This window comes from Oxyura jamaicensis, chromosome 21 (genome assembly GCF_011077185.1).
Source record: "Oxyura jamaicensis isolate SHBP4307 breed ruddy duck chromosome 21, BPBGC_Ojam_1.0, whole genome shotgun sequence".
Classification (NCBI taxonomy): Eukaryota; Metazoa; Chordata; class Aves; order Anseriformes; family Anatidae; genus Oxyura; species Oxyura jamaicensis.
In genome coordinates, this window is record NC_048913.1 from 7,132,896 (window position 1) to 7,159,208 (window position 26,313).

Sequence of the window (26,313 nt, forward strand, 5' to 3'; positions counted from 1 at the left end):
CCCCCCCCCCCCCCCCCCCCCCCGCCTTTCCATATAACCCAAGCACTGAGGCTGGGAGATGCTGGGAGCTGATATCAGATCCACGGTGAAATTGGAGGTATTTGAATAAGCAAGAGATGCAGACAAGCAGAATTTTATCTTATTTAATGTTATTATTTCATTTTTAAAACATAGTGCTCGGGCATTGGCTGCTTCCCTAGGACCTTGGCTGTGCTGGATGTTTTTCTGCTCATGAGGTTGTAACACCGATAGGACACTGGATTTGTCCTTCCCTGCTCTTCAGTGTGGACTGCAGCCCTTTGGGATTTTGGCCTCTCCTTTCTCCTGCATGATAGAGCCATGTGAACTCTCCCTGTTACGTGGATGAGGAAAGGCTGGGTAACCAAGCTGTTCACAGGGGACATGCTTCTCAGAACATCCAGTCCTCTGCTACAGCCATTAAATTACCATCCCACCCTTGAAGCCTTTCACTGAAACCTTCACAGGGACCTCACAGAGCATTAACTGGGTAAGCAGAAGTTACCTGCTCTCTTGAAATCCGCTCAGCTACATAAACCTTGGGAAAATCTCCATTATGGATGTATGCAGAGATGTTCTTGTGAGATTTCCAGCGTCTCTAGGCAGTCATAAACCAGTGCGTGTGAAAGAGGGAAGGAGAGAAAGAGAGAAACTGGGAATGAGAACTCCTCAGCGCTGGAACCTAGATAAAGAGGGACCTCCTGGCCAGGAGGAGCCAATAAGCTGATGCACAGAGCAGCAGCCAGACCTCGCACCCCATGTTGCACACAAACTGCTTCAGAGCCCCCCAGTGTCATCTCAGGTGCTGAGGATGCTTCCTTGTTCCCAAATCCTTATTTTCCTGAGGTGGTATCAGTCTCAGCTAGACACTTGCTGGACACTGTAGGTGAGCAGGAAGATGAGGTTAGTTCAGGACTGAACCACTGCAGCTGAGCTGAGAGCACTGGGGGCTTTGAAGGCTTCTGGCTGTACTTTCTGAACATGCACCTTTACTGGAAGGTACTACCAGCACCATGAGTGCTGGAGGTGCAGATCAGCAACTGTTCCAGGCCATGGTGCCACTGCAAGAGCCAGAATGGAGAGTGCCTAAAGCATCCCGATACCTTCTTTTCCTCCACCAACTTTGCCTAGGCTTGAGCAGGACCACAGCACACGATGAGGGGATCATTTAGGGGAGCTGGGAATTAATCAAGAGGCACCCACCTGTCAGGCTGGTATCTGGAACTAAATGGAAACACTTGCTAGCGCTTGACCTCTCGCCCTCCAGACGAGCCTGCGGCTCTTGAGTGGCTGGAGAAAGCCTCTTGTCGGGGCCACAGCTCTGAGACCCCAGGTGAAATAAAGCAAGGGGTTATAAGAGGTGGAGGAAGCAGAAAGAGGTCCTAGCTGGTGGGGCTGATGCAGGGACCAGCAATCTTTTGGCACTGGTGGCAGAATTCAGTCAGAGAGCTGGTGAATGACTTGGATGCGATGGGGAAAAAACAGCACACAAGGGGTTGGCCAACAAACCAAGAGCAAGAGCTGCCTGAGGCTCAGTGTTGTAGGTTACAGGCTACACAGTAAGAGATGCTGGAGATAATTAAAGTCAAATACTCCCATGCCTTTCTATATGTCCCCTGGATGGGCTTTGTTTTGGATGAGATATATCTAATACATCGGTGCGGGCTGTTTAGCAGTACAGCACATGTTTCCATGTTAAATCAACCCTTCTTGTACTTAACAGAGGCCAAAACTGTACTGACTGGTGGACAAACAGCGCAATCCAAGGCGGTGCTAGCTGCTAAGCAGCAGAAGAGAGCCCTGAATGCCTGCCAAGGGATCTTCAAATGCCAGTCCTAAGGTATGGGATTAGGACTTAGGACTTCAGGGGCATCCGTGTAAACACCTGTGAGAAGGGAAAGGACAAATGCTTCAGGGAAATGAGCTTTCTCCAGCTGTTCCAATACTGAAGAGAGAAGAGTATGGAACAAGATCTGAGCCAATGCACGGCGTGCTGGGACATCTTACACTGGTGACAGCACCTTATAAGATGTCCTCTGGACGGAGTTTATACGAGAAGCCTCCTGGAGCTGCAACATAGACACCAAAATTCTCTACATGAAAACACTTTACAGATGGGCACACAAATGAAGTAGGGGAAGGGAAAGGACGTTCATGGGAGCTGGGCAGAGACTGAGCTAAGGCAGCAGCTCAGAGCAAGGAGTTTATTTGCTTTCTGAGTTTTAGTGAGCCTGTGGGTCTTGTGGTGGGAGTAAGAGGACAGAAGTGGCTGCTATGGGAACAAAGAAAGCATTTTCCACAATGGGTCCTGCTTTTTCTTCTCCATTGCTCCAAGCAGCAATGACTGAGGGGCCCCAGGGAGAGTTCAAAGCCTCACTGCACTGGGTGCTGTACAGAAATGTGGCTGAACTGCATTCCCTTGGGCTAAAAGCCCAGAGGTACAGATGCTGCCATGAGCAGTGCTTTTGTAGAGACTCATGCACAGAAAAGATGAGGAAACAGAACACAGCTCCAGCCAACGATGCAAAAACATCTGGGGGATGGTACTGTGGCTAAACTGAATGCCCTAGGAGTGCCAGCCCTATCCAGTGTTGAAACCACCCTGCTGAGGGGTGGAGAAGGTGCTGCAAAATCATGCAGTGCACTGATGGAGCAAATTCCTTTAGAAGCAGGCAAGACAGCGTCACATTTTGCTGCAATACCAATGATCCCCTCCATCCCAGCCCTCCTGCATCAGTGACCTGGCTCTCACCATTTTTAAGGAGCCCCATGTCCCCTTGGGAAGTGATCCCCAGGCCACCACAGCCTCACCTCCTTCTCCTTGCTGCAGCCTGCGTGTCCCATGGCAGGAGGTGGTGCCCGCCAAGGTGCCTCGGAGGGCATGGAGGTGATGGCAGCACAAGCAGCCCAGAGCTTCAGCAGAGCTGTTGGACCCACATTCCCAGCAGACTTGCTGGCTTTTAGGTCTGGGGAGACCCCATGTGGCTCCTAATTCGGGGCTGGATTTGTGCTCAGCTGCACACTCTAATCGCTAATTAAAGGTTTGCCATCATCCTCCAGCAGCTGTCAGTGTCCTACAGGTCGATCCCCAAGCAACACTCTGCTGAGCCAGAGCTGCCGATTGGAAAGTTCATTGTATGGGCAGTGTCCAACCCCTTCCCCATCCTCAATACACCCGGGTATTTATTTCCTTGTAGAAAAGGGTTGCAACATCAGACAATGCTCTGCTTTGCACCTTCTATTCTCCCCTTCTTGCAGTCAGCCCACAAATATTTCTTGCTTTCTCCCCTTGTTCATCCTTTTTTTTTTTTTTTCTTTTCTTTTTTTTTTTTTTGAACGAAAAAATGTTATTTTGTGCCTCCTGAGCCCTGTCGGCTGGGCTCGGCTTCTGTATCAGCTGGAGGAGCTTATGAGCCTCGTCTCCTCGGATTTAGACTGAAATTTTGATTTTCTGCCGCGCTCAGATAATGTGGAAATCCTGTTCCCCGATATTTACTGTTTATCAGTGCAGCACAGCGCAGTTCTGGGGGGAAGGGAATCTCCCCCTCCGTGTCTCCCCTCATCCCCTCCACCCCCCATCCTGCATGCTAATGGAGTTTGACTTCGGAGCAGACGCTACAACAAAAGCCTAATTATGGCGAGTGGAGGGGACAAGGAACTTCCCTGGCAAAGAGGCTCTGGGTCCCTGGGACAAACCCTGATCCTTGTCCCCATCACCTGAGCCTGCCAGAGCATGGGGCTGGTCCCTCGTCCCATCTGTGATCACCAAGCCATCTGTCCCTCTCTTGGCCCACTCCTTGCTAGGCTTTGTCACCTTGGGTGGACCTGAGGTCCCCTCCAGCTTTATGAAGTCGAGGACGGGGGAGTGCCAGAGCATGGCAAGGCTTGCCACATCCGCTTTCCCCCTGCTCCTCGCCTGGATTAAGTGGTCTTGTCTCGTGTCTCCAGGTTGCCCTGAGCATCCTGGTCTATTGGACGAGCTCCCTCTCCCTTTCACATCATGTTTGTCCCAGAGGAAGCCCCCGTGTTTGGGAACCCCCCCAGGCATTCCATCTGCAAGCGCAGTCCCCTTCTACGGCACACATCGTGCTCCCCGTGTGCCAACACACACACCAAGCCCCGCATCCTCCAGCGTGGATTAGTGCTGCTGAGCCCTTGCAAACTCATTCCTGAAAGAAACCTGGAGGCAAGAAAGGAAAGGGGGAGGGTGGCACTTCGCTGCCCGACATGAACTAGACAAGAAAAATAAAACAATAATAAGAAAATCTGGGGCTCAGCAGCAGGGGAACAGCTCTAAGGACCACTTAAGTGGCCAGCAGTGCATAATGCCTCACTATTAATGAGGCCTGCTGCCGATCCCTAAAAGGATTGGTTATTGTCAGATAATGTACAGGGCTTTCTCTTTGCCCCCCAGCCCCTCACGGGGAAAGCAGGCATTTCCCTGTGGTTGGGATTGAGCTGAATAATGTCCTGGCCACCTGCAAACGTGCTGGGCTTTCTCTGCAACTGCATAATTAGAGGCAGGAGGGTAATGCAGCATGGAGAAAGGAAGGAAAGAAAAATGGGAAAAAGAGTTTTTTTTTTTTTAAAAAAAAAAAAAAAAAAAAAAGAGGGGAAAGGAATGGAAAGGGAGACAGGAAACTTGATAAAGCTCAGCTAGGCGCTCTCTGTTTGCACTGTTCTCTATACAGCCTGGCTGTTGGCTGGCTCTTCTGGTTTAAAGTGACTCCACTTCTTATGGAAACGGAGAGGCGGTATTAAAAAAAAAAAAAATAACAAGACACAGAGAGCTTCCTTATCTCATGGAGACAGTTGTCAGGAATCACTTTGACTGAGTCGTTTTGTCTCCATGCTTTTTTTCGCTGTCAAGCAGGCCTCAGGACATGGATCAAAGGAGAGGCGCTGAGCGCTCGCTGAAACTTCTGATCCCTTCTCGGTACAGACGCACGAGTGGCAGACAGCTCTCCTCCACATCAAATGGAAGGAGAGAGGAGAGGGAGGAAGAAGGGAAGGGAGAGGGAGTAGAAAAGCTGGGAGAAAGAGGAGGCTGTGAGGCGCTCTCTGCTGCTCCAGATCTCAGGGGACGGACAGGCAACACCAGCCTTTGCTTTCCCTCTTTCCCATTTCTTATCCAGAGCTTTCCCTTGCCAGTGTGCCCCCAGAAAACTAACAGTAACGCAGATATTTGCCCCAAACTAACAGGTGAGCTCCCCAAAGGAGCCTCAACCCAGCTGGCCCCAGACATCGGTGGTTCCCAGGCCAAGCTTTGCACTGAAGCAAGAATCATTGTGAGAGCTCCCTCCTGCGTCGCGTGCTTGGACGTCTCAGTTTCAGCTCCTGCACTGGTTTGGGGAGTGAATTCCTACACCAAAACTACCCCCTGGGTGTCAGCCTTGCCTCCTTCCCTTCAATCTCTAAAGCTGGTCCCAGCAGTTTTTCTGTTTCTGCCAACAAGCAGTTCCCCACCCTTTCCCCCGTGCTGCTCACGATTCCCTTTCAGGTACTTATTCCCTGAAATAAGATCCCCCTCATCTCCAAACTGGATAGGCTTAAGGGCTGACTCCAGCTTACTGCGGCGAGCTAAGACCCTCCACACCTTTGATCAATTCGCTCCTTGCACGCCCCAGACCCTGCTAGGATTTCTGCTCTTCAGCCCTCGCTGTAAACTGATCTGGTGCACGCCTGTCTGATGGAGGCAGGGAGCAGCACCTTGCACCTCACCTCCACTGCTCTGCGAGGAGAAGACCCCCAGGTGGCATATGCCCCATGACCCGGCAGCCCCCCCAGCCTCCCCATTATCTCTCTTCTGCACATCTCTTCGCCTCTGCTCTTCTCACGTCCTACAGAAGCTCCCACGCAACCCTATAACCCCGTCCTGCTCAAGCACGAATTGCACAGCCGGGCACTGCTCCCTGCTCCACGCACGGTGCATCAGGAGCCGGAGAGACGAGCACTCCGCAAGCTGGTGTGATGCCCCAGCTCCTGTCTCACACAACAGCCTGGTGCGGCATCCCTTTAGGGTATCTCTCCCCCACGAGCCCCTCCTGATTGTTCGGGGCCTAACACCACACAGTTCTGAGCAGAATGCTGTGGGTATGGACAAAGCCCCAGTGGCCACCCTGCTCTCTGAAGACCCCGAATGTCCTGCTGGCAACCTTCACCCCAAATGCTGCAACCTGGCTGTCAGCAGCTGGAGGGCTGCAGGATGGGGGAAAGCCTGGGTTTCCTTTACCATTAGCACATGTAGATGGTGAAGTGAACAGAAAACAAACTGTACTAAACAACCCCTTTCAAAAGGCATCCCTCAGGCCTGGGAAAGCAGGAGGTCGTGGCATATCCCCCTAACAGTGCACACCTGTGGTGGTAGGCTGTCCTGCCTCCTTGCATCTCTGCTGTTCTCTCATACCCACTGAACCCTTCATACTTTCCACAACCCCATTTTGGGGAAAAAAGAGGGGGCAGGTTGGGCTTGGTGCCTGACCCACTGCAGAGCTTGTTGCTGTAGATTTCTCCTCTCGTCGATGGCTTTTCACAGCCATGGCACAGCTGGAGCACAGCTGTTACACCACTGCCAGACTTTAACAGGCACACAGAGCGCACGGGCACGTACGCTGGTGTGCACACAGTGTGTACACATGGGACATCGATGCCCTTGTGCACACAGGCGTGCGAGCACATGCATGTATGCCCCTGCCTCCCAGTCCTTATTATTCCTTTTATTGCATTCCTGCCTTTTAAGCTTCCCCTCTGTTCCATGTCCCTCATTCCAGCGCTGCCTTTCCCTGCTGCAGTCCCTTGATTCCTCTCGCAGCTCAGCACCAGCTCCCCAGTCCCTGGGTTATTGCAGCTCTTCGAGCCACGTGGCGAAACACTCGCCTCTGAATGCCAGAGGTCGCTCAGAAATGCCTGTCACCAGGCTGGATGCTGTATTAATTGCTAATCTCTCATTCTCTCTATCTGCCCTGCCTGCCTTGTCTCGAGTTCCCTTATTAATCATAAAGCAGGGCAAATCCTGCATTCGATTCCTCCAAGTCTGTGTCTGCCAGCCAAGTCCCTCTCACCCTCCCCGGTGTGGAGGAGAGACAGGACCCAGGGGAGAAACGTTTCGGCTGAGTCGGTGCCACGGAGCTGGAAGCCCCAGCAGCCCTGTTCAGCCGCCAGCAGGAATTACAGCCCCAGCAGCACCCACCCGGCTTTCGCTTTGCTCCCACCCCTCTGTGAAATGGGAAGCTACAGCGCAGGGCTCAGGTAGGAAGGGATATTTAAAGATTTTAGGGTACAGATTTCCACATCTTAGCCCTGGGTGTCTTAAATACATGCTCCCTGCTCCTAAGTCTGGGGGCTTATCAGACATTTTCACACCTCCCTGCATTTATTCTTCCTGTTGTCATTGGCCTCATAATATCCCCCCCCCCCCCCCCCCCCCCCCGTATTTCTTCTCCTATTTCCTCCTTATCCCCCTTTCTCCCCACTTCATCTGTCTCCGCTACCTGAGTTTACCAACAGTGCAGTCCCACAGGGGCTGATCCTGGGCCATCTGAAGTTGATGGTGAAGCTCTTATCAGTCGCAAGGCTCAGGAGCCGTTTGCTCTGAAATCCTTCGGTGTTTCTCGTATTTCAGCATCTCAGCAATACCCACAGAGAACACTGTCTGGTGTGGAAACCATGAAGAACAAACACCACCAGTGCCACTCAGAGCCTTAGAGGTAGGGTTAAGGCAATAAGATACTGTTTTAATTGTTTCTAATCAGTTTTTAATGGGACCCGAGCATCCAAATAAATCAAGGAAACTCATGAAACCTCATTTGCTACACATCCCCAGTGAGGGCTCAAAGCAGTTTCTGCAAACTTCCTTGCACGCAGAGTTACGTGACAGTCAGGTGTAAACGGTGTGGGTGAAGATGGTTTTACTGCAAAGGAAAAAGGAGCAGAAAGCATTTTGGTGCCTCAGGTATCGATTTCCCCCCTCCCATCCTATCCCTCTGTTTGCAGAAACAAAGTCATTAGGAATCAGGCAAATAAATACGGATCTGTTTTCACACGAGAAAAATGTTCCATTCTCCCCTTTTGCCACCGCTTGGAGCAGAGGCGTCTAACTGACAAGAGCAGATGGGCTTTGTTTGGTTAAATACAAAAAAAAAAAAAAAAAAAAAAAAAAGAAGAAGAAAGAAAGAAACTTTAGTGGAAAAACCACCAGCTTTCCTGGGACACATAGGTTAAAAGTTTAGAGAGACGGAGCTGCATTTGACACCGAGCAAGGGAAAACGCCAACGCAGTCTCAGCAGAGCCAGTTTCTCCTGGGGAGAAATCTGGAACCCCTGTGCCCCCGGTGAAAAAGGACACGGATTTTAGCACACGTTTGCCTCATCCTCCTGAAATCCTGTGTGCAATCTGCCACAAGGCTGTGGGGAGGCTTCTTTGGTGAGGAAGAAATAGGGTGCAAAGAATAACCGTGACTCAAAATAGGGACAGAAACCACCTTCTGAAGGAGAAAAACTATATTTGAGGGAATCACAGTCCTCTAGAGAGATGGGGCTGGAGGGGGGAGCTCAGAGGAGGCAGCATATGGGGGAACAGAGCAGAGACTACATGGCAAAAAATTGGAGTGGAAAAGGAGTGGTAGGAAAAAGGGAAAGGAGAGGTAGAAAAGGGCGGTAGAGAAAACCATGAGGAAAGGTTAAAAAAAAAAAAAACACTCCTGTGGGGTGGCACCCAAGAGCAACAGAGGTTAAAGAATATTAGAAGAACATGTTCCTACACTAAGATAAGCTGGAGAAATGAATCCTTATCCGTCTAAAACCAACCCTTTAAAATTCAAGTGAGAGAAGGGTCTCCTTTCAGGGAAACGGGGAATCCTTAATGCTTCCTCCCTCAGCAACTGTAATGCCAGGATGTTCCCAATCTGCTTTGAGGGATGGAAAGATTAAGAATAATAAAAAAATTGCAATAAAATATGTGTGAACGAGGGGGTAATTGTGGACAAATGCAGCATTCAAATTCATTTTTCAGCTCTTTTACACACCATTTCAATCTTATTTTCTGCTTGTTAATGAGATCTTGTTGGTTGGGGTGGGCACGGCTGCCCAGTATCGCTTGGGTAATTGCACATAATTTTCTCTCTACTAGTGATTTGCATCAGATTTTTTTTTTTTTTTCTAATTCTTTGCTATTTAAATCCCCTTCTCCCTTTCCCCCTCCCCCCCCAAATCTCACCCTCTCCTCCCCCTCTTTCTTCCCCTCCCCTTCTCCTGGCCCAGCAAGACTCATTTTGAATGCTTATTATAGGCACAGTGTCTCCAACAACAACAAAAAAAAAAAAAAAAAAAAAAAAGGGAACCAGACAGAAAGGATCCATGTCACTGAAGGAAGCAGTGCTGTCTCTCTGGAGCCAGACACCACGATGCCTGCTCCCCTCTCGCCAGCTAACATCGTGTCCTTCCCAATTGCCAGTTTTCCCAAAAAAAGGCTGCAGCTGGCTCTTCTCACGCTTCTGCCAGGACCAGCGTGCTCCTGACAAGGATTCAGATGATCCCTAATCCCACTCCGCTGGGGCTGAGGAAAACATTACCCTGGACAGTGGAAAGAACCGGAGCCCTGGGATGATGTCAGGAAATGTGAAACTGTGCTACGCTTGTGTAGAATGTCCCTGAGTTTTGGATGTAAATCTGCTGGCATAGCCTGACCTGTGCCTTCAAGGCTCCCTCCAGGAATGGTGATAAACCTGAAACTGTAAAACCTGATTCCAACCTTCAGGCTCCAGCCACAGCCACGTTAACTCTCCGTGCTGACTATACTGCCATTACACTGGGAGTGAACTGGCTCACAGAGCAAAAAATCCACGGAAAGCCCTAAGAAAATTAAAGCAACAAATATGAGATGATGAACAAGTTTCTCTTGGCTCTTAGTGTTTCTGCAGGTGTCTTAATCTTCTGGTGATCCTGTGGGTTTGCTGACAGAGTCAATGCTCTCAGAAATAACATGCTATGAAAGCACAGCAAGCGCCTGACTCTTAACTATGCCTCAATATATTCTTCAGCTGGACAGTGGCCACTTGCAATAAACTAATGATCTTTTGCTTTTCAACAACCCCTGGCAAGACCCCAACATGCTACAGTGAACGATCAGACAAGGGAATTGTCTGGACCCAGGGAATTGCCCATCATCACAAACAGCAGAGGCTCAGTCACACGTGGCCCCCACTTTTCCCTTTATGTTGACCTGTAAGGTACTAATCAACTTAATTTCCTCCCACCTCAGCTCACACTGCAGCATACCCCTTTCCTGAAGGACCATCAGGCAAATGCTGATCTGAAGTTACACTGATTTTACCACTACAATGAGCCGCTCGTCATAAACCTTACAGCAGCCACAGTGAGAGGCGAGTCCCAGCTAGCAAAGATCCCAACTTCAGAGCAGTTGGATGCAAAGCTTGTTTTGCTGTCAGTGTGAAGCAGGACCTGGCTAAGTGTCTCTTGGTGGCTGGCCTTGCTCTAGTTGGATTTGACAGGTATTCTCAGATAAAAGGGAAACGACTCCTCCGTGGGATGAAAATGAGTTGGAAATGTTTAAAAGGCACTCATGAAATCCCACCCATCTCCACACGCACTTGTTTTACAAGCTACTCTGTTCCAGTGCTGTGAGAAATGGTGAGACCGAAGCTCCAGGGCCAGAAACCACCCACAGGATGACTCTACCTCTGGTTCTCACCCTTTGTATTTAGCTTTGCTTCAAGCCTGTATCTCTTTGCTAAGTTTTGGCACAGGCATCAGCCAGCCAGGAGGCAGCTACCAGCCACAGTCAGGCCAGCTGAATCTGTGACAGCTGCTGCTCACCCACACGACCTCTGGGGAGAGATGGGGACCTCACTGCGGCATGCTCTGGCTGCCTGGTACTGAGCTACTTTCTGCTAATCTGTGACTGCTGCAGGCACTGAGCGCACCCTGGCAGATGTGGGGTGACCCATCTGGCCACAGCTGGCCAGCCCGTGACATGCGCATTCTCAAAGAGGCTACACTCGGAGCAAGATCTCTTTCCTACAAAGGCTGTCCCCAGCACGAAGCAATCTGAAATAACTGCTCAGGTTACCCTCAGGACTCTCACGAAGATCTGGGAAGGAGTAGGGCATGAGGGATCATGCTAGGTAGCAGTTTCATTGTGCGGGACTCTCCTTTGCACAACTGAGACAGGTTCTTAGGTGAAGTAAAACATCATCATGGGATGAAGGAGCTGAACTTCCCAGCTGACTTCTTGCTCCTCGGCAGTCTCAGCTCTGGAATAAAGGCACAATAGCCTCTGAACTGGGGCAACTAGATGTCACTTCTGAGAAGGGCTTTAGAGATCCAGCAGAGCAGGACGAGGCACAAAGCTGATCATGCTGCATGCTGGAAAACAAGCAAGAAACGTGGGCATTTCCCATGTGAAGCTTGGGTAGAACTTTCAGCAACGTCTGCCCTTTCTGTCAGGAGGGGGAGGACTGAAGTGCATGCGGGGGGAGCGCACCGAGACTGCAGAAGCCGAGCGTAATCCCCTTTTCTCTGTTGTGGGAATGGAAATGCCATGCTTCTCCTCTTGAATTTCAACTGCCAGCACCGAGCCTGTCTGGTGGATTCTGGCCCGGACACCCAATCCCAGGGTAACTGGATAGTGTGCTGAGCGGCAGCAAATGCTGGGAGCTCTTGACCTGGCAGGCCCCCACCCCCTTGTCAAACTGCAAAGAAATCTCCCTCCTGCTGCTGCCGAAGGATGAAACCAGAGAACTGTCTGTTTGCAGCTCGCAGACAAATTGCCACCATTTGAAGTTCCCATTTTTTTCTACCTCCTGAACACTCTCCTTCCCTGTGGTTGATATCTACCCCTGCAGAGAGCACACAGATACCACGGATACTTGCTCAGGAGAATGGGAGGGTTGAGGTGCTATGGGCTTTACCTGTAATGCTGTGAAACAGCTGAATGGCATCGAGACCTCGCAACACTTACACACACCCCACTATATAGATGAGGATACTTCTGTATTTCTCGCATCCCTCCACTAGGAACAGCAGAGAGCTTAGAAAAGGGCAGGAAGTTGGCAAGATCAGTAAATATAAAGCACTCATAAAATAACCTGGGTTAGCCTTTCCATGCACAAAAGAAATAGAAGAATTTATATGCTGATATCTTGGACCTTGCATGATTAGAAGCATTAGGGAAATGGGAATCTCCCCTTCTTGCGGGTGCAAAGCTCTCTTTTCTTCAGGACTGCAAGATAATGTATCCTCTCTTTCCCATACAAAGGGCTTATTGGCTCAGGACTCTATCTTCCCCTACTCTGAGCCTGGGGGCAGGGTAATTTGGGATAGGGATAAGCACAGAAAAAGCATTGGTCTGGTCATTTTAATGAGTCTCTGACTTAGCAAACAGGACTAGTAAGTAGATGATGAACCTACAGAAATGGAAATTGCATGGTGGACTAGTGTTTGTGCAGCTTATCACATGGATCTCGTCCTTAACTTATTCTTCGGTGCTAAATTGCACTTGTGAAAATCTGAATTAGTCATGTGCCCTGGACTATCTAACCTGCAGCCTGCCTTTGAATTCCATACCATATGCTCATCTCCCAAGCCTAGTGCTATTAGAAATCCCTTGTCATAAAGATGTCTCCGTATTTCCCCCGCAAATTACACTGTTTGAAGCAATATTCAGTCCCGTGCCAGTCACACTTTACATTTTCTATCTTTATGACCATTCAAAGCTAGAAGTGGGATTTTTATACCGCTTCAGAGAAGCTGCAAAATTTCCCTCTTTCCATTGACACTCAATGTTTGTTTTCACACTTGAGAGATCACAAGATATTGGACCTTAAAATCTATATACCTCTGTGATGTCCCCATTTATTGGACTCCTCTCTAAACAGTTGTAGCCTTTTCATTTCAGATACCTACCTCATTTCTCCTGTAGTTTCAAATTATTTTGTACTTCCTGTCTTAAATAGTGTTACTGGCCACTCTGAAACAACTGCTACAGGGCACTTCATATGTCTCCATATTTCACAAGTGACCGAGAACAAAAGCAAAACACATTTGGTACCCTTCCAGGACTGCAGACACCACGCGAATACAAGTCCTTGCTGTTATTTTTTAGCGTGCTTCGTTGCACTTAAAAGGAAATGTGTATTTAGAAAAGAGATTACATCAAGTAAACCAAAGAGAAGATTAAAGGCTCTATCCAATGAGGTGACAAAATATTAGAATTCTTATTCCAGGATGGTGATAGAGAGCAGATCTAGAGTGGGCTGTATTCTCAGCTGGTGCAAACCCCGACATCTCCATTGACTTCAGTAGAGCTCACCAAGAACCTAAGTCTGCTCCCATTACGTACACATAGCACGAGCTCTGCTCTCTGTACTCTCCAGACCTGCTGATGATGGAAGACTTGACCTCTCTACATGGCTGAGGCTTGTTTCTCTGTCATGTGCAGCACCGAAAAGCCGTGCACACAACTGGCAGCAACCTGATAAAACCTGGGACAGAACCCTTCCGAAGGCAGCTGGGCCAAGCCTTGGCGCTCTATTCTGAGCTCAGGCAGGGATTTCAAAATCAAGGGTGTGATACATGGGGAGGCTGTGGATGTTGCCTGATATCCTTAAAACACACACACACACCACTTTTTACACCAGCAGATGCATGTGAAACGTATCTTTCCTCCGTTAAAGCTTACCTACACCTCTTATTCTGATCTTGTGGAAAGCATTTAGCAGAACTGACTACATGACAAAACATTTCTCAAAACTAAATCCCTGATCTACAAATCCTTATGTTTTGAGGAAGCTCAGATCCATGGCATTTTCACAACTAGTGGCTTTCCGAGTTTCAGCCAGACTTGGACAAGCTGACTCCAACTAATCTCTAGATCAGTGGTCCACAAATCATGGCCTGCTTCTGAAGAGTCTGCAAAAAGTAACTGAGAAAATCAAGCCTGCTGCCATTAGGCTAAAATCTACAAATGGAGGGCCCACACCTGCACTGGATTTTTTTCTGGAGTGCTGAGAAGACAAACACCAAGGCTCTACGTCCTGCTGTTTGCAATTACAGAGTGCTATCCTGAATGCAGGAACTAACAGGATACAAATGCTCTGGCAGCATAGTGCTGAGCTCAGGATAGATACTGCCGATAAACAAATTAACTAATTTTTTTAACTAGGCTGCCTCCAAGAATTCCTGACAATCATAATAACTCCTTTGTTAACCGTAATTCATTGTGATAGCCTGAAGTCTGCCCTGCTCTCAGAGGATCTGGGCCAGCCAAATACTGTCAGCCAAAGAAAGAGAATGGAAGCAGGTCACATACCTGTGGAGAGAGGCCATTGCTAACAGGATTCATGTGGTTGGCAGGAGCTGCAGCATTCATGAAACTGTCTGAGTAGCTGGAGAAGCTGTGTCGGGCCCCATAGGCAGAGCCGGTGTCGGCAGCGGCGGCTGCGGCAAGCCCTCCCTGGTGCATGGTGGATGGCGGCAGGGGCTGGGGTCTGTGCACAGTGCTTCCCCCATCTGCAGAGAGATTGTGCAGAGGTCAGCAGCGGTGGGGTGGTACAGCCGGCACTGCGCAAAGCATGGACTGGTAGTTTGGCTGTCCTGATCTCAGCTTCTGTGTCCTACCATCAGGGTGCTCCAGGTGAACACAAACATGACACGTGACAGCACAAAATGTGCAAACCTGGGATGAAACATCTGAATTTTCTCTTATTTTTCCTCCAGACCAAGTGTGCAAATTCCTTTGTAAAGGCCAAGGCCAAAGCTGGTTAGAATTAGCAATACTCCTAGTTTTAACCAACCACAAAGGAAAGCCTATACCATGCTCACTTCGGACTGATGTGCTCTTCATTTCAAAGCTGAGCATAACAACAGTCACGAGACACACTGGTGTAGGAGAAAGGACCATGAGACAGTGGGCAGGCCAGATCTGCCTGCTCCCCAGAGGAGAAAGAGGAGTTTCCAATGACTTGAGGCAAAAGCTGGCCTCCCCAGCTAAAGGAAAACCACCTACCTCTTACACGAATCTAAGAGGAATGTCACGAATCAGAAAAGAAAGTGCCGATGGGACGAGGTAGGGCAAGAGGAGAGGAGCAGTGCGGACGAAAGGGGGGCTCACCTTGGGAAATGGTGGTTGTTGGGTAGGTGGAGTCCGGCAGTTGGTACGGGGGCAGCGTTGGCATTCCTGTGGGTGGGAAGCCCCCTGGCAGCAGGTGGTTGAAAGCCGCGAGTTGGTTCGCTCCCGCCTGTTTGCGCCATCTCGCTCTTCGGTTGCTGAACCACACCTGAGACAGGGACAGGAAAGGGTACGTGTGACTCACTTGCAGCAGCTGTCTGATCACGCCTAGATTGGTAATGCATCAGATGGAAACGCATCCTGAGTTACAGCACTGGCCAAAAACAGGTTCAGGTTGCTGCCTGACGTCGACTTTGAGGATGTTGGTCTCTGTTCCTTAGTTTCCTTTCTTTCAAATGACAGTACTACTACTGCTCTGTCCCCTGGGTGAAGACACATGCATTTAATATTGTGAAAGATACTGTTAAGAGCATGGGAGGGTGCTATCAGCAGTAGGGTGAGACGAAGAGGAAAAATTTAGCTTGTGTATTCTGAGACAGTCCATACCAAATAGACGCATTGCTACCACCTGGCCATTCTGCCTTGTTATCTGACAACTATGTGAATTATGCTGAAGGATTATGTACCGTAATAGCAACACGGCTGCACTGTTAGGAGGGATAAATAGACAGATTAGCATCATGGTTTCTATGTTAGACAAGCTAAATAGATAGAACCAGACCGGAGGGAATACAAGGTTTTTCTTAGCTTCTCGGTACTGCAGCAAATCACTGTTGTCTGTATGCTAAGACATGCTCTCCTTGCAAAGAGGCGCTGCAGTGTGCACTAGCATTGTACTGCAGCCAATTTAAATCTCCATGCATTAAAATAAACTCAGTATTAATGCATGTGCAAAGCCAAGCTCACGTTTCCTACAGTGCTACTTTACCTGTAAGACGCTAGGAGAGATTTTTCTAAATGCATTTGTCTGCCCTGATGTGTTTTATCATGGGCAATCTCCCTTCTGGGTAGTGGAAAGGGCTTCTCAAGCTGTCTCTTGGGCTTGGTTTACTTTATTTAATCAGAGAGGCTCTCAGGACCGATCTCTGTTTGGGGTTCAGAAGTATGCGGATAAGCTTTCAAGCCAGATGAGAATGCAGCTGCTGGACTTTGTGAGGCCTAAAGGGCTAGGAAACATGATTAAATTTCACAGCAACAAGAAAAAATGGAGCAAAAATCAAGAGTGTAAGACTTTCGGGGAAAAAAAAACCCTCCATCAGGCTTCCAAGCTGCTCAACGTCAGATCAGAAGCTGGGGTTACAAGGGTTTGAGGCACTGCAATCCAAACTGTCCCCACATCTTGTGAACCAAAACAAAACTCTCTTCCCTAAACATAATGGAATCTGAGTCCAGTGCTCCTACATGATCCAAATCTCAAAGTGGGAGTCTTGCCCTGGCCTTTAAATTGAGTCCCTCTGTAAATGCTCACTTCTTAGCTTGCCTTTTTCTTGTTGGCACCTGTGGGTATGCATATTCACTCAACAAGGCAACGTGTTTTCATTTAGAGATTCTCATTTAATGGAGTGTTGGCTCCGAGTCCACCCGCACTGCAGTGCTGCTGCGAAAACAAGCATATGGTGAGCTTTATGCACACATTTCTTTGGGGCTCTCTGGATCACAGTCTATTATTGCTCTTTGGACTTGTTACTCATCTAACTAGTGTGCTTTAGAAACAGTTTGGTTCAGACCCGCTAATGACAGCTGTGTGTGACCTGCTGGCGATGGCCTTGTCCCAGCCAGTCCTTCAGTTCTTGCTGTTATTTACATCCATGCACAATGAAAACAAACAAATAAAGAAAAAAAAAAGCCCAGTTTTCTTTGGAGGAGCTCATCTAAATTAACCCCCCTGAAATGTATACAGGGCTGATGTCAGGTCCTTGGCACCCAGTGTGTCCCTTAACAGACCTGTTCCTACTGCACTGCGCTACTGAAGCCGCATAACCTCTTAGCACCTTCCAAAAGCGTGACAGAAATAGGTCAGCTTACATCCGATCTGCATTGATCAACAGAGTCCATGCAGGTCAGAATCTCTGTGTTCATTTTTGGCACCGCAAGTCGCTAGCAAAATCTAGGACAGAGTTGGGGAGAGAAAAATGAATGAACATCAAGGTCTGTAGCACTTTATAGCATTTTTACACAGCCCAACGCATGGCACAGTTTCTAGGAGCAGCACAAATAAATAACCTTTCGTTTGTCCTGCTCGTAAAAAGAGATGTATATACCTTCTCTCTTCATAGAAAAGGGCCTGGCCTGTGTCTGGAAGAGCTCCCACTCCAACACAGATCTCAGTGCTGAGGACAGCATAAAATTCAAATAACCAAGGAGCTACGAATCCAGGAATTGGGAGGGAAAGAGAAGATGAAGTCCAAGAAAGTAAAAGCCATTCTGGTGATTTCTGACTCTTTCCCGACACCAGAAAGGGTGGGAAAGTTCCTTTTTATAACCAAGAGCCAGATGTTGGCAAATCCACTGGGGATTAGAAGTTCAGAAGAAACATGTGGAGTGAGAAGGTTTGGTATAGGACAGGGTTCTCCAACAACATCTCCACACGTACTCCGGTTTCCCTGTGGTGGTTCGTCAGTCGGCTTGGCTAACATATGATCAAAACAACAACTTTGGAGAGATTTGCACTGTATTACATTACACCACATGAGGTTAGCGCTGCCCATGCACCAACACACGTATCTGCATAGAGTTAAAATTCACACCTGTGTGTATGACTCCTCCCGTCTTGCTTCTCCATAACCACTTGAGGGTGCAGAGCTGCTTTATTTTTATTTTTATTTTATTTTATTTTATTTTATTTTATTTTATTAAGGGAGATAAAAGGATACACTGGATCCTTTTACAGCCAGGTCATGTTGACCAGAAAGGCCTCTGCAGGGGCCATCCTTGGGGTGCCCTCCAAACTTCAGTCTGCAACACACAAGGGCATGGGAAGAAATGAGGGAATGCTACTTCGCATGGAATTGGACTACAACCAGAGAAAAAGTCAGTTCCTAATTATACTATGGGCTCCTTATATGACTTCAGGAAAGCTTTGCTTTTCCAATTTGAAGTCAGTGGGAATATTACTGCATTCAATAAATTTTGGTCCTTACACAGTCCTTGCATCCGTTCACCACTTCTACAGTGAGGATAAAACCCACGTTTTCTCACATTTTAATTTATTTCAAGAATCAACCACCTGAGTCAGAGGCTCTCATTAACGGCCGGTATGCACCACACCCAGCACAGTGAGACCTGTGTCTCAGCTGGAGCATCATAGCAAATAATAATAAACAATAACGATAGTAAATACATTTGCAACCAAATGTGATTCACAACTACGTGCTGCAGAGCACCGCTTCCTAACGGAGCCTGGCTGGAGAACGCAGCCCCAAACACACTGAAACCTGCCACAAAGAAATTGATAGGATTTATCTTCCCGTGCAGAGGAAGGGACATTTCATGGCCCAAACAGGTTGATTCTGCCCCTTCCTTATAACCCACAGAAAAAAAGCAGATACATTCCAGCTAATGACGTTAGCAATTCTTTCCCTTCCCCCGCCTTAAAGGTGGCTCAGGCCTTTATGCTTATAAATCATTTTATTGGTAGTTAAAATATAGAGGCTAAAGCATCTAACTGTAATGCGAGGCGCACTTCAAAGGGAACCTGCTTTCATTTCACAACAGTTAAGGTTTTATCAGCCACTAAAGATTCCCCCTGCCAGAGGATACTGTTACACCATGTTAAGCCCAGGGTGAAGGCTACGTCTGCTAAAACCAGACTGGTGGGAAGACGATGGGATGGGGAAGAAGTTTTGAAGCTGCTGGTCAGCCTGTGGAGGTGTTGTTGGAGAGGCTGCTGGGGCAGAATTGCACGATTACGGCTGTATGCTGGGACCAAAGCCACCAGCACTTGCAAAAAGGGCTGTGTGAAGAACCCAACAGCAGAAAAAATGGCACTGCAGAAACCTGCTGCTTCTTAACAAGTTCTTCGCAATCATTTCTGTGTGCATAGCAAAGAGATCTCGTGCTGTTTAAATATGCTGCTTGCCAAAGGTATAATACAGGTCACTGAAGGCAAAGGTTCATACCTGCTAGAGGTATTTGGGGCTTTTTCCCCATGAATTGGCTTCCAAAGAATGCATTATATAGACAGGAGATGTGTTACACACACTGCTCAGCTCTACTGAGGGCAAGTGCATAGATACAGAAGTGCCTGCATGGAAAACAAGTTAAAAGATTATGTCCTGGCAGGTTCTTCATGTTCCAACCATGCCCAGGGCCCAGACAAGACCTGGGTTGCTCACTGTGCCGTGTGCTCTGCTGGCACAGCAAGCCAGCAGGCTGCTACCAGGGCCGTGATTGCCAGCGAGGCGCTGCAGAACATCACTCAGTCCTACCTGCACCATCCCCTTCCCAGACAGAGAGAGGCACGGAAAGACTACGAAACCTCTTCAATTCATCATCTGCTTTGCAGAACCAGCTGAAGAGCACATCCTCCCAGTCAGGGTGGGTTTGGGGCAAAGGTTAGCACTGGTTCTTATTTAACAGGAGCACTTGCACCCAACCCTGCCAAGGGCTGGCCCGAGATGTCCCAGCCACTTGTTCTCAACCAGCAGAACAGTGGAGAAGGGCTGCAGAGACAGCTGCCTGCCAGGATGGGGCTGGACTGAATTATCCCTGCAGCCGCTGAGATATGGGTCAGCTCCCACAATTTGTCAGACAAGGAGAGGAAAGGAAGGTCAAAAAGAGCCTCCTGTGGGAAAGAAAGCCTGTTGTGTTCCTGCTCAGCCTAATCAGGACTTGATGTTGGAGAAAGATGGATGGGATAAATGAGCTCATAAATGGAAACAGGGATGGAAAAGCCAAGCCGTGCCCTTGCTCTCCAGCAGAATGCAAAGGATGCAACATGTGTTTGCTTTCACAGCCCAAGAGGCTTAAGAAACCAGGTGGAAAAGAATCATCCATCCCAAGCAAGCTCACAAACTCCACCAGAATCTGATGAGGTCCCTCCCCAGGTTACATGGGGGAGGCTGTGCCAGGTCAGGTTCTCCCCTGCAGCAGGGCAGGTCCCTGCAGTGCCTCCTCACCTCGTCCACACTATCATAAATGCTGCAGACCCTGGGCTTTCCAGGCGGCTGATGCAGCAGGCTTTCAGAGAGAGGAGCTCTAACAGCAGCACTGGTGAGAGGCCCAAGGTAGTTAGAGCTCCATCCTAATGTCTTCCCAGGCTGCAAAGGCCAAGACATTACAGTGAGATGGGGTCCTGCAAGGCCCTACAGCAGTTTAGTGATGCCAGGTGCTAAGAGGTACAAAAACAGACATCAGGGACATACGAGCATCATCAAGGCTATTGAGATAATTCCTTACAAAACAAGAAAAAAAAAAAAAAAAAAAACCCTAGCAGTGCACAGATTTTAGGCACGCACATTTTATCTGTGCGTGTAAGGATACAGCAGTATCCAGTGACACTTTGGCTCAGTGCCCAAAACACTGAGCCTCTGTCACTTGTGGGTGATACGGTTAAGATAAATATTAAACAAGGTTAGTGGAGCAGAACAAATGATTCTTCACAAATGAGATTATCCAATGAATTTAGCCTATATTTCTCCTGGCATATCCCTGTTCCTGAAGGTGTTAGCTATTTATAACATTCTTTTGAAGAGTTTGAACAGTTTATGGTAAGTGCTGTTTTTTTTTTTTTGTTTGTTTGTTTGTTTTTTTTTTTTTTTTTTCAAACTGCTTTTTAATAAACAAACTGCTTTTTGTTAAACAAACCATTGTTGGCAGTGAAATATTTCATTACGGCACCAGTTACTTTACTCTTTCAATATTATTTATAGCCTTTGAGTAGCTATCAATGAATTAGTTGTGACATAAACACGTCCTCAACCAAAAAGCCATCTCTACCTTTAAATGATCATCACAGTACGAGCACCCTGTAACTGCTAATAGACTGCATCCTCCAGACACAGAAACAGGAGGCAGAAAAAACAGAGCAGGTCCGTCTGTCCACTTCAGTGCTGAGACATCCTGTCTAAGCCCACGTTTGAACTCAGGGCTTCACATCTCCAAACCCAACGCTGCCCAGCGATACAGCTTTACCATTTACTGTTATGAGGGAGTTCATACTTATAAATATATATATATAATTGAATGAAACAGCTATTGGATTCTGAATGACTGTTTGCTGGTGCTATTGCATTTTCCAGATCTATTTTTTACATACTGTGCTTCTCAGTGATTACTTCAAGTTGTAAGAGAAAATTCTGTTAAATGAATAAAATGAGAAATAAAACCTCTGTTTTATTTATCTGCTTATCTTGATAAACTCTGTGTCTGAGGCTGAATGGGACTTACGGAAGCCTGAAGACATCTGGATGACTTCAGTGCTGCCATAAAGCAGCTGCAAGACTGCGCATTTTATGAAGTGCTCTCTCTGCACTTGCTCACTTGCTTCTTAGATGGCCCAGTTTTAATGGTGTTAGAGTTGCATTTAAACATTTCAGAACGGGCTTTGATATTCACACCTCACGGAGGTGAATGAGATGTTGGGGAGTAGATTTCCTGCTGCTGTTGTTTGTCTGGATATAGACGGGGCTTTAGCAGCAAACCAGCAGCACACTGAGTTACACTATCAAGTTTTTCTTTGCAAAAGAAAAAGCCATGAGCCTTTAAAATAGCTTAGACACCAAGAGAAGGGGCTTAAAGCTTAACAAACCCTTGCAATGCCTACCCCTGATTATTATAAACGTTCTCCATTATTGACCAAGCTGAAATCTATTGCACTGGTGCCCCAGCAAATAGAAAACCTCCTTAGCTGGGGAGGTTGAGAACAGCCTGAGCACCATGCGTGCTGGCTCACGAGCTCACTTCACCTGGCACGCACTAGGCAGCAGCTCTGCTAGCATCAGAGCTTCAGCGCAGGGCAGATGAACAAAGCGTGTGAGAACCATTTTGGTCCACCTTTGTTGAACTGGAAATTTTGGGATAAAGGTTCTCCTCATAAAACCTCTCGGAGGCCCTGTTTGTTTTTAATACAATGGGACAGACACTCTGCTGCTATAAATCAGTGCAACTTCACTGACTTCCATTTAGACCAGCTGAGTGCGCAGTGTTACACACAGCGGTTTCATCCACGGCACCCGGACCTAGTTCATTGCTTTGGCCTCTGGGCCCTCTTGCCTTTGTAAGGAAAGTAAATCGTTACCGCATTGTTTAGGCGATCCCCTTTTCAGCTTGTGACCGTGAGGGTGGCAGTCCTGCTCCTTGGTCCATAGCAGACCAAGAAAAGCAGAATAGGACAAACAAGCAAAACCCAGCACTGACTTGTCTGAATCTCAACACCAAAATTTGTGATTTTTCCTAAAAATAACAAAACACTTTTTTACTGTATCAAATGGATTCCTCCATCTGCAGAAGCCAGCAAGCTCAAAGGAGCATTTTCTGACATAAAGTACTCCAATTGTTTCCTACAGATTCCCTGCCCCACATATACAAACCAAGATGGTCTTGTCAAATTATACAGCAAGTCCTGAAGTTTGTATTAATTCCTGTTGATTTCAAGCAATGTTTTGGTAGAAGGACTACAGGATTAAGTTTATCATCTTCATCTTCAGTAAATGTCATACTTAATGAAATAATGCTGACTCTCTCCAGCAAGATGCCCTTAAGGCTGACACAGCTGGGACTTTGTCCCCCATGAATGGGACATTTCTATTTCCAAGGGTGCTGGTTACTGTAATTCTACAAATATCAAAAGTGCTGATGCTTTTCTAAGGAAGCCCATAGACATGGGCAAAGGATGTGCTCACAATTTCAAGAGATGACCTCTGGCTTTAGCAAAATTTAGGTCAAAAAGGACTTGCCACTGCAGTTTGGATATCTGAAAATTTACTTTACAGTTTGTTTTAATTTATTTTTTTTCTGTTGCAAGTAGATGGATTGAGGGCTTATTTGGAGGATATTAGCTGGGGCAAGTGTGCCGTTGGTTACTCTGCAATCCAATTGCATTTCTGTTTATGATTCAGGCTGGAGGGATGTGAAAGAACAGCAGCAACACTGTGAGACACCCAGCACCGATTCACTAAGTGAATGAAAACTTAACAAGATGGGCTGTACGGGGCTGGTTACCAACCTCTCCCTCTCATCATCAGCACCCTTCTGTAGCAGGATCTCCCTTAGATCCTGGGTGCATCCAGGGAAGCATCCAGACCCCCCTGCCATCTCCGCAGCACGCAGCCCTTGCTGGCTTTACCTCGCAGAGCCGCTTCCTTTCGGCTGCCTGGAACAGCACGCTGCCCTCACCCTGACCTCCCTCGGGAGCTGGATGCCGCTTGGCACCGCGCCGCGGGTCTCTCGCCGTGCCTGGCCACACGCACCAGCAGCACGGCTGCGGTTCTCACGGGCCAGCCACCGCAGTGCCAGGGGCTGCTCTCGCGGCAGGCCATCTCTCCGTGTGCTCTGGGGCGTCAGAGTGCGGTTGGCCCCATGCCGTGGACAAGGAGAGCGCCAAGCGAGGCTCTGCCAACGAGAGCTCCGGCTCCCAGCTCCTTCCGCACGGCCTCTCGGTGCCCCAGCTGCTGCCAAAAAACACGGGGCAGCTGTTGTGTCATAACCTCATCGCAGCTCTCTTCACAAGAAATGTAAACGAGTCGGACCCTCAGGAAGAAAGAAAACATTCCCAGCCGACCTTTAAGGGAGGGGGACTGCCTCAGAAGAGCCAGCTTGGACACTTCTCAAAGAGGTTGGGAATCCAAGCACCAGGCAAACAGCTTTTTGTGACTCCAGCTTATGCTCAGAGCTAGGGGAAGCCTGGCTGTTACCACACCACCCTTCCACATGACGCCTTCATAAAGCCCCATCTCAAGGGCAGGTCTCTGACCGCAGGGACGGCTGGTGAAAGCACAGGGGTCCCCACTAGCACAGAGCGGAGAGAGTTGACAAGTTCCCCCGAAATCCCCGTATTTTCTGCATGCACTGCAGAGAGCTGCTTGGAAAGGGGGGAATGGTGGTTAGAGCTTCTTCACACTGAGAACAGAATTGCTTTGTGGAAAAAAAAAAAAAATCAAGCAAAATGGAATGGAATTTCTTTTCTGGTGCTCCATTTGGCATGTCTGAGCCGCTGCAGCGCGATCCAGAATATGTCTGTTTACTACAGTTTGAAACTGTGTCATAAAATACATATTATGTGAGTAGCCTAGAAATGCACCGAGATTTCAGAGGCAGAATTGCTCTGAGCCTTTTTATTAAATGAAACATCCATTTTCTCCCAGGCAGAAATCACAATGGTATCCATCATAAAAATGATCAATAAAGCATTGGGTTGCGACTCCTGCTCTCCAGTTTAATTTTGTTATTGAAATAACGGTTTCTCAGTGCATGGAATTTCCTGGGAATTAATAACAGACATCAGCATCACGAGGCGCCCACCCCTTCTCACTTTTGATTTAATTCCAGAAAGCGCCCACTGCCCAGACCATAGGAACTAGAACGAACGTACTTGCTTGCAGTATGCGTGCTTGTACCCAGCTGCCTGCGGCAGGACCATCTGAATCACCCTGAGAAGCTGCCATCTATTTTGGGGGGGAACAATTTTGGTGGGTTTCTAGGAAAGCATCTTGAGATAATATTTTGGAGCCTGTCATGTCTGAGTCATTACAGCACTAGGGTGAAGGGAGAGGGGCTGTTTGGGTGGGAACCTATGCACTGAGCTCTATGTGAGAAAAACATTTCCAGCATACACGCTTCCAAACGACTTGGGATTGTGGGGCTGGCCTGGGGACAATTTGGGCATGTGTTCTCCTTTGTTTTCCCCTACGTTCTTTTTGTTGATAGTGTTCAAATATCAAACTGAAATAAGCACTGATGTTTGTTTGTAACTAGCCTTCAAATTACAACACATTTGGCCAAACAGATCCACAAATGGGATCATCCAAGAGAAGGATTAGGTTCAACTCTCTAGCCCTATGACTGATGTACCTGGTGTCTCTTCTGACACTGACACCAGTGTTGCCTCGAGAAGTCATTTCCACACTTAAATACGAATTTCTGACAAAACTATTTTCCTACTGAAAAATGCTGTACTGACAAAGCTGAAACCATTTGTGAGAAATGGGTTGTTCTGAAAAATGTCCATTCTCTAGAAATGGCAGTGAGAAGAGGTTCAGAATTATCAGAGAATCCCATTAAGGTTGTTTTTTCCATATAAGAACTTTGACATTGTCAGTTACGTAGTTGCAAAAAAACAGTATAAAAACCCAGAATACACTGCAGATCAAAATCAAAGCTTCCATTAAATTCACTAAGTGAAATGCTTAGCTGTTAGACTTAATTTTAAAATCCATGAACACTTGGATTCAGCAACTTGTTTTCTGGAAGGGCTGAAATGGGACCATGCAGATGGGCAGGAATTTGTTCAGTACTGGACAATTTGTGTGGCCACATGAGTCAAGACAAAAACAAGTCAGTGGGAATTTCCACTGGTGGCCTCACTCAGCACAGATCTGGCACCATAATCCCGGTTTTGCGGAAATCCATGGCGGTCTGCGCTGTGTTTGGGATTAACCTTTTAATGTCTCACACCTTATGGTGTGTTGAAGCCTGAACACTGGAATCCTGCATCTAACCCACACCGACACTGCCGTGACCCTGCTAAAATATTGCTCACCCTCCCGTGATCTTCCTAGCAGATGAGAAATCGGAGCTTGGAAGTGCTCCCCCTCCACCTCTTGTTGTTCAGCTTGTGGATTTTATTAGCTGTCAACGTGTCAAACTTCCACTTAGCTAGACAGCTGCATGACTGGCCGGACTCTAAGGCCTGCCAATAAAGTTCAACAGAGCTATCAGCTTTTCATGTGGAGGAGATTACAGTACGTGAACACTCAGGTATCAGAGAGAATGAATGAGACCTAGGCAGGTTCATCTTTCACGTGGTAAAGGAGAGAGTTGAGCAGGGGAAAGAAGCAAGGAGAATGTATGCACAGGGCTTCTTGGTTTTGTTCAGTGCTGGAACAGTGATTAGCTCAATGGGATTAGCTCAAAGGTCTCAGCCAGACCTACTGTTATTGCAGCTATCTTTAATCCAAAAGTGCACCTCTTGGCCTTAGAAACTCTTCTGAGACAGGAGTAAGACTATAATGTGGTAGAAGATATCCTGCTGGATGGTGCATGTGAGTGCGTTTG

The 26,313-nt window shown here is 47.8% G+C and overlaps 1 protein-coding gene across 2 annotated transcripts in view; it reads right to left on the reverse strand.

Annotated features, from left to right (window-relative positions):
• The window catches only part of PAX7 (paired box 7), a 103,081-nt gene that overhangs the window by 26,014 nt on the left and 50,754 nt on the right, over positions 1-26,313 (reverse strand). For both annotated transcript variants that reach the window (XM_035344833.1, XM_035344831.1), the window contains exons 7-8: positions 15,145-15,310; positions 14,344-14,543 (exon numbers count right to left, since the gene is read on the reverse strand). In XM_035344833.1, the coding sequence (XP_035200724.1) occupies positions 14,344-14,543; positions 15,145-15,310 (366 nt within the window). The remainder of the gene's footprint in view (positions 1-14,343; positions 14,544-15,144; positions 15,311-26,313) is intronic.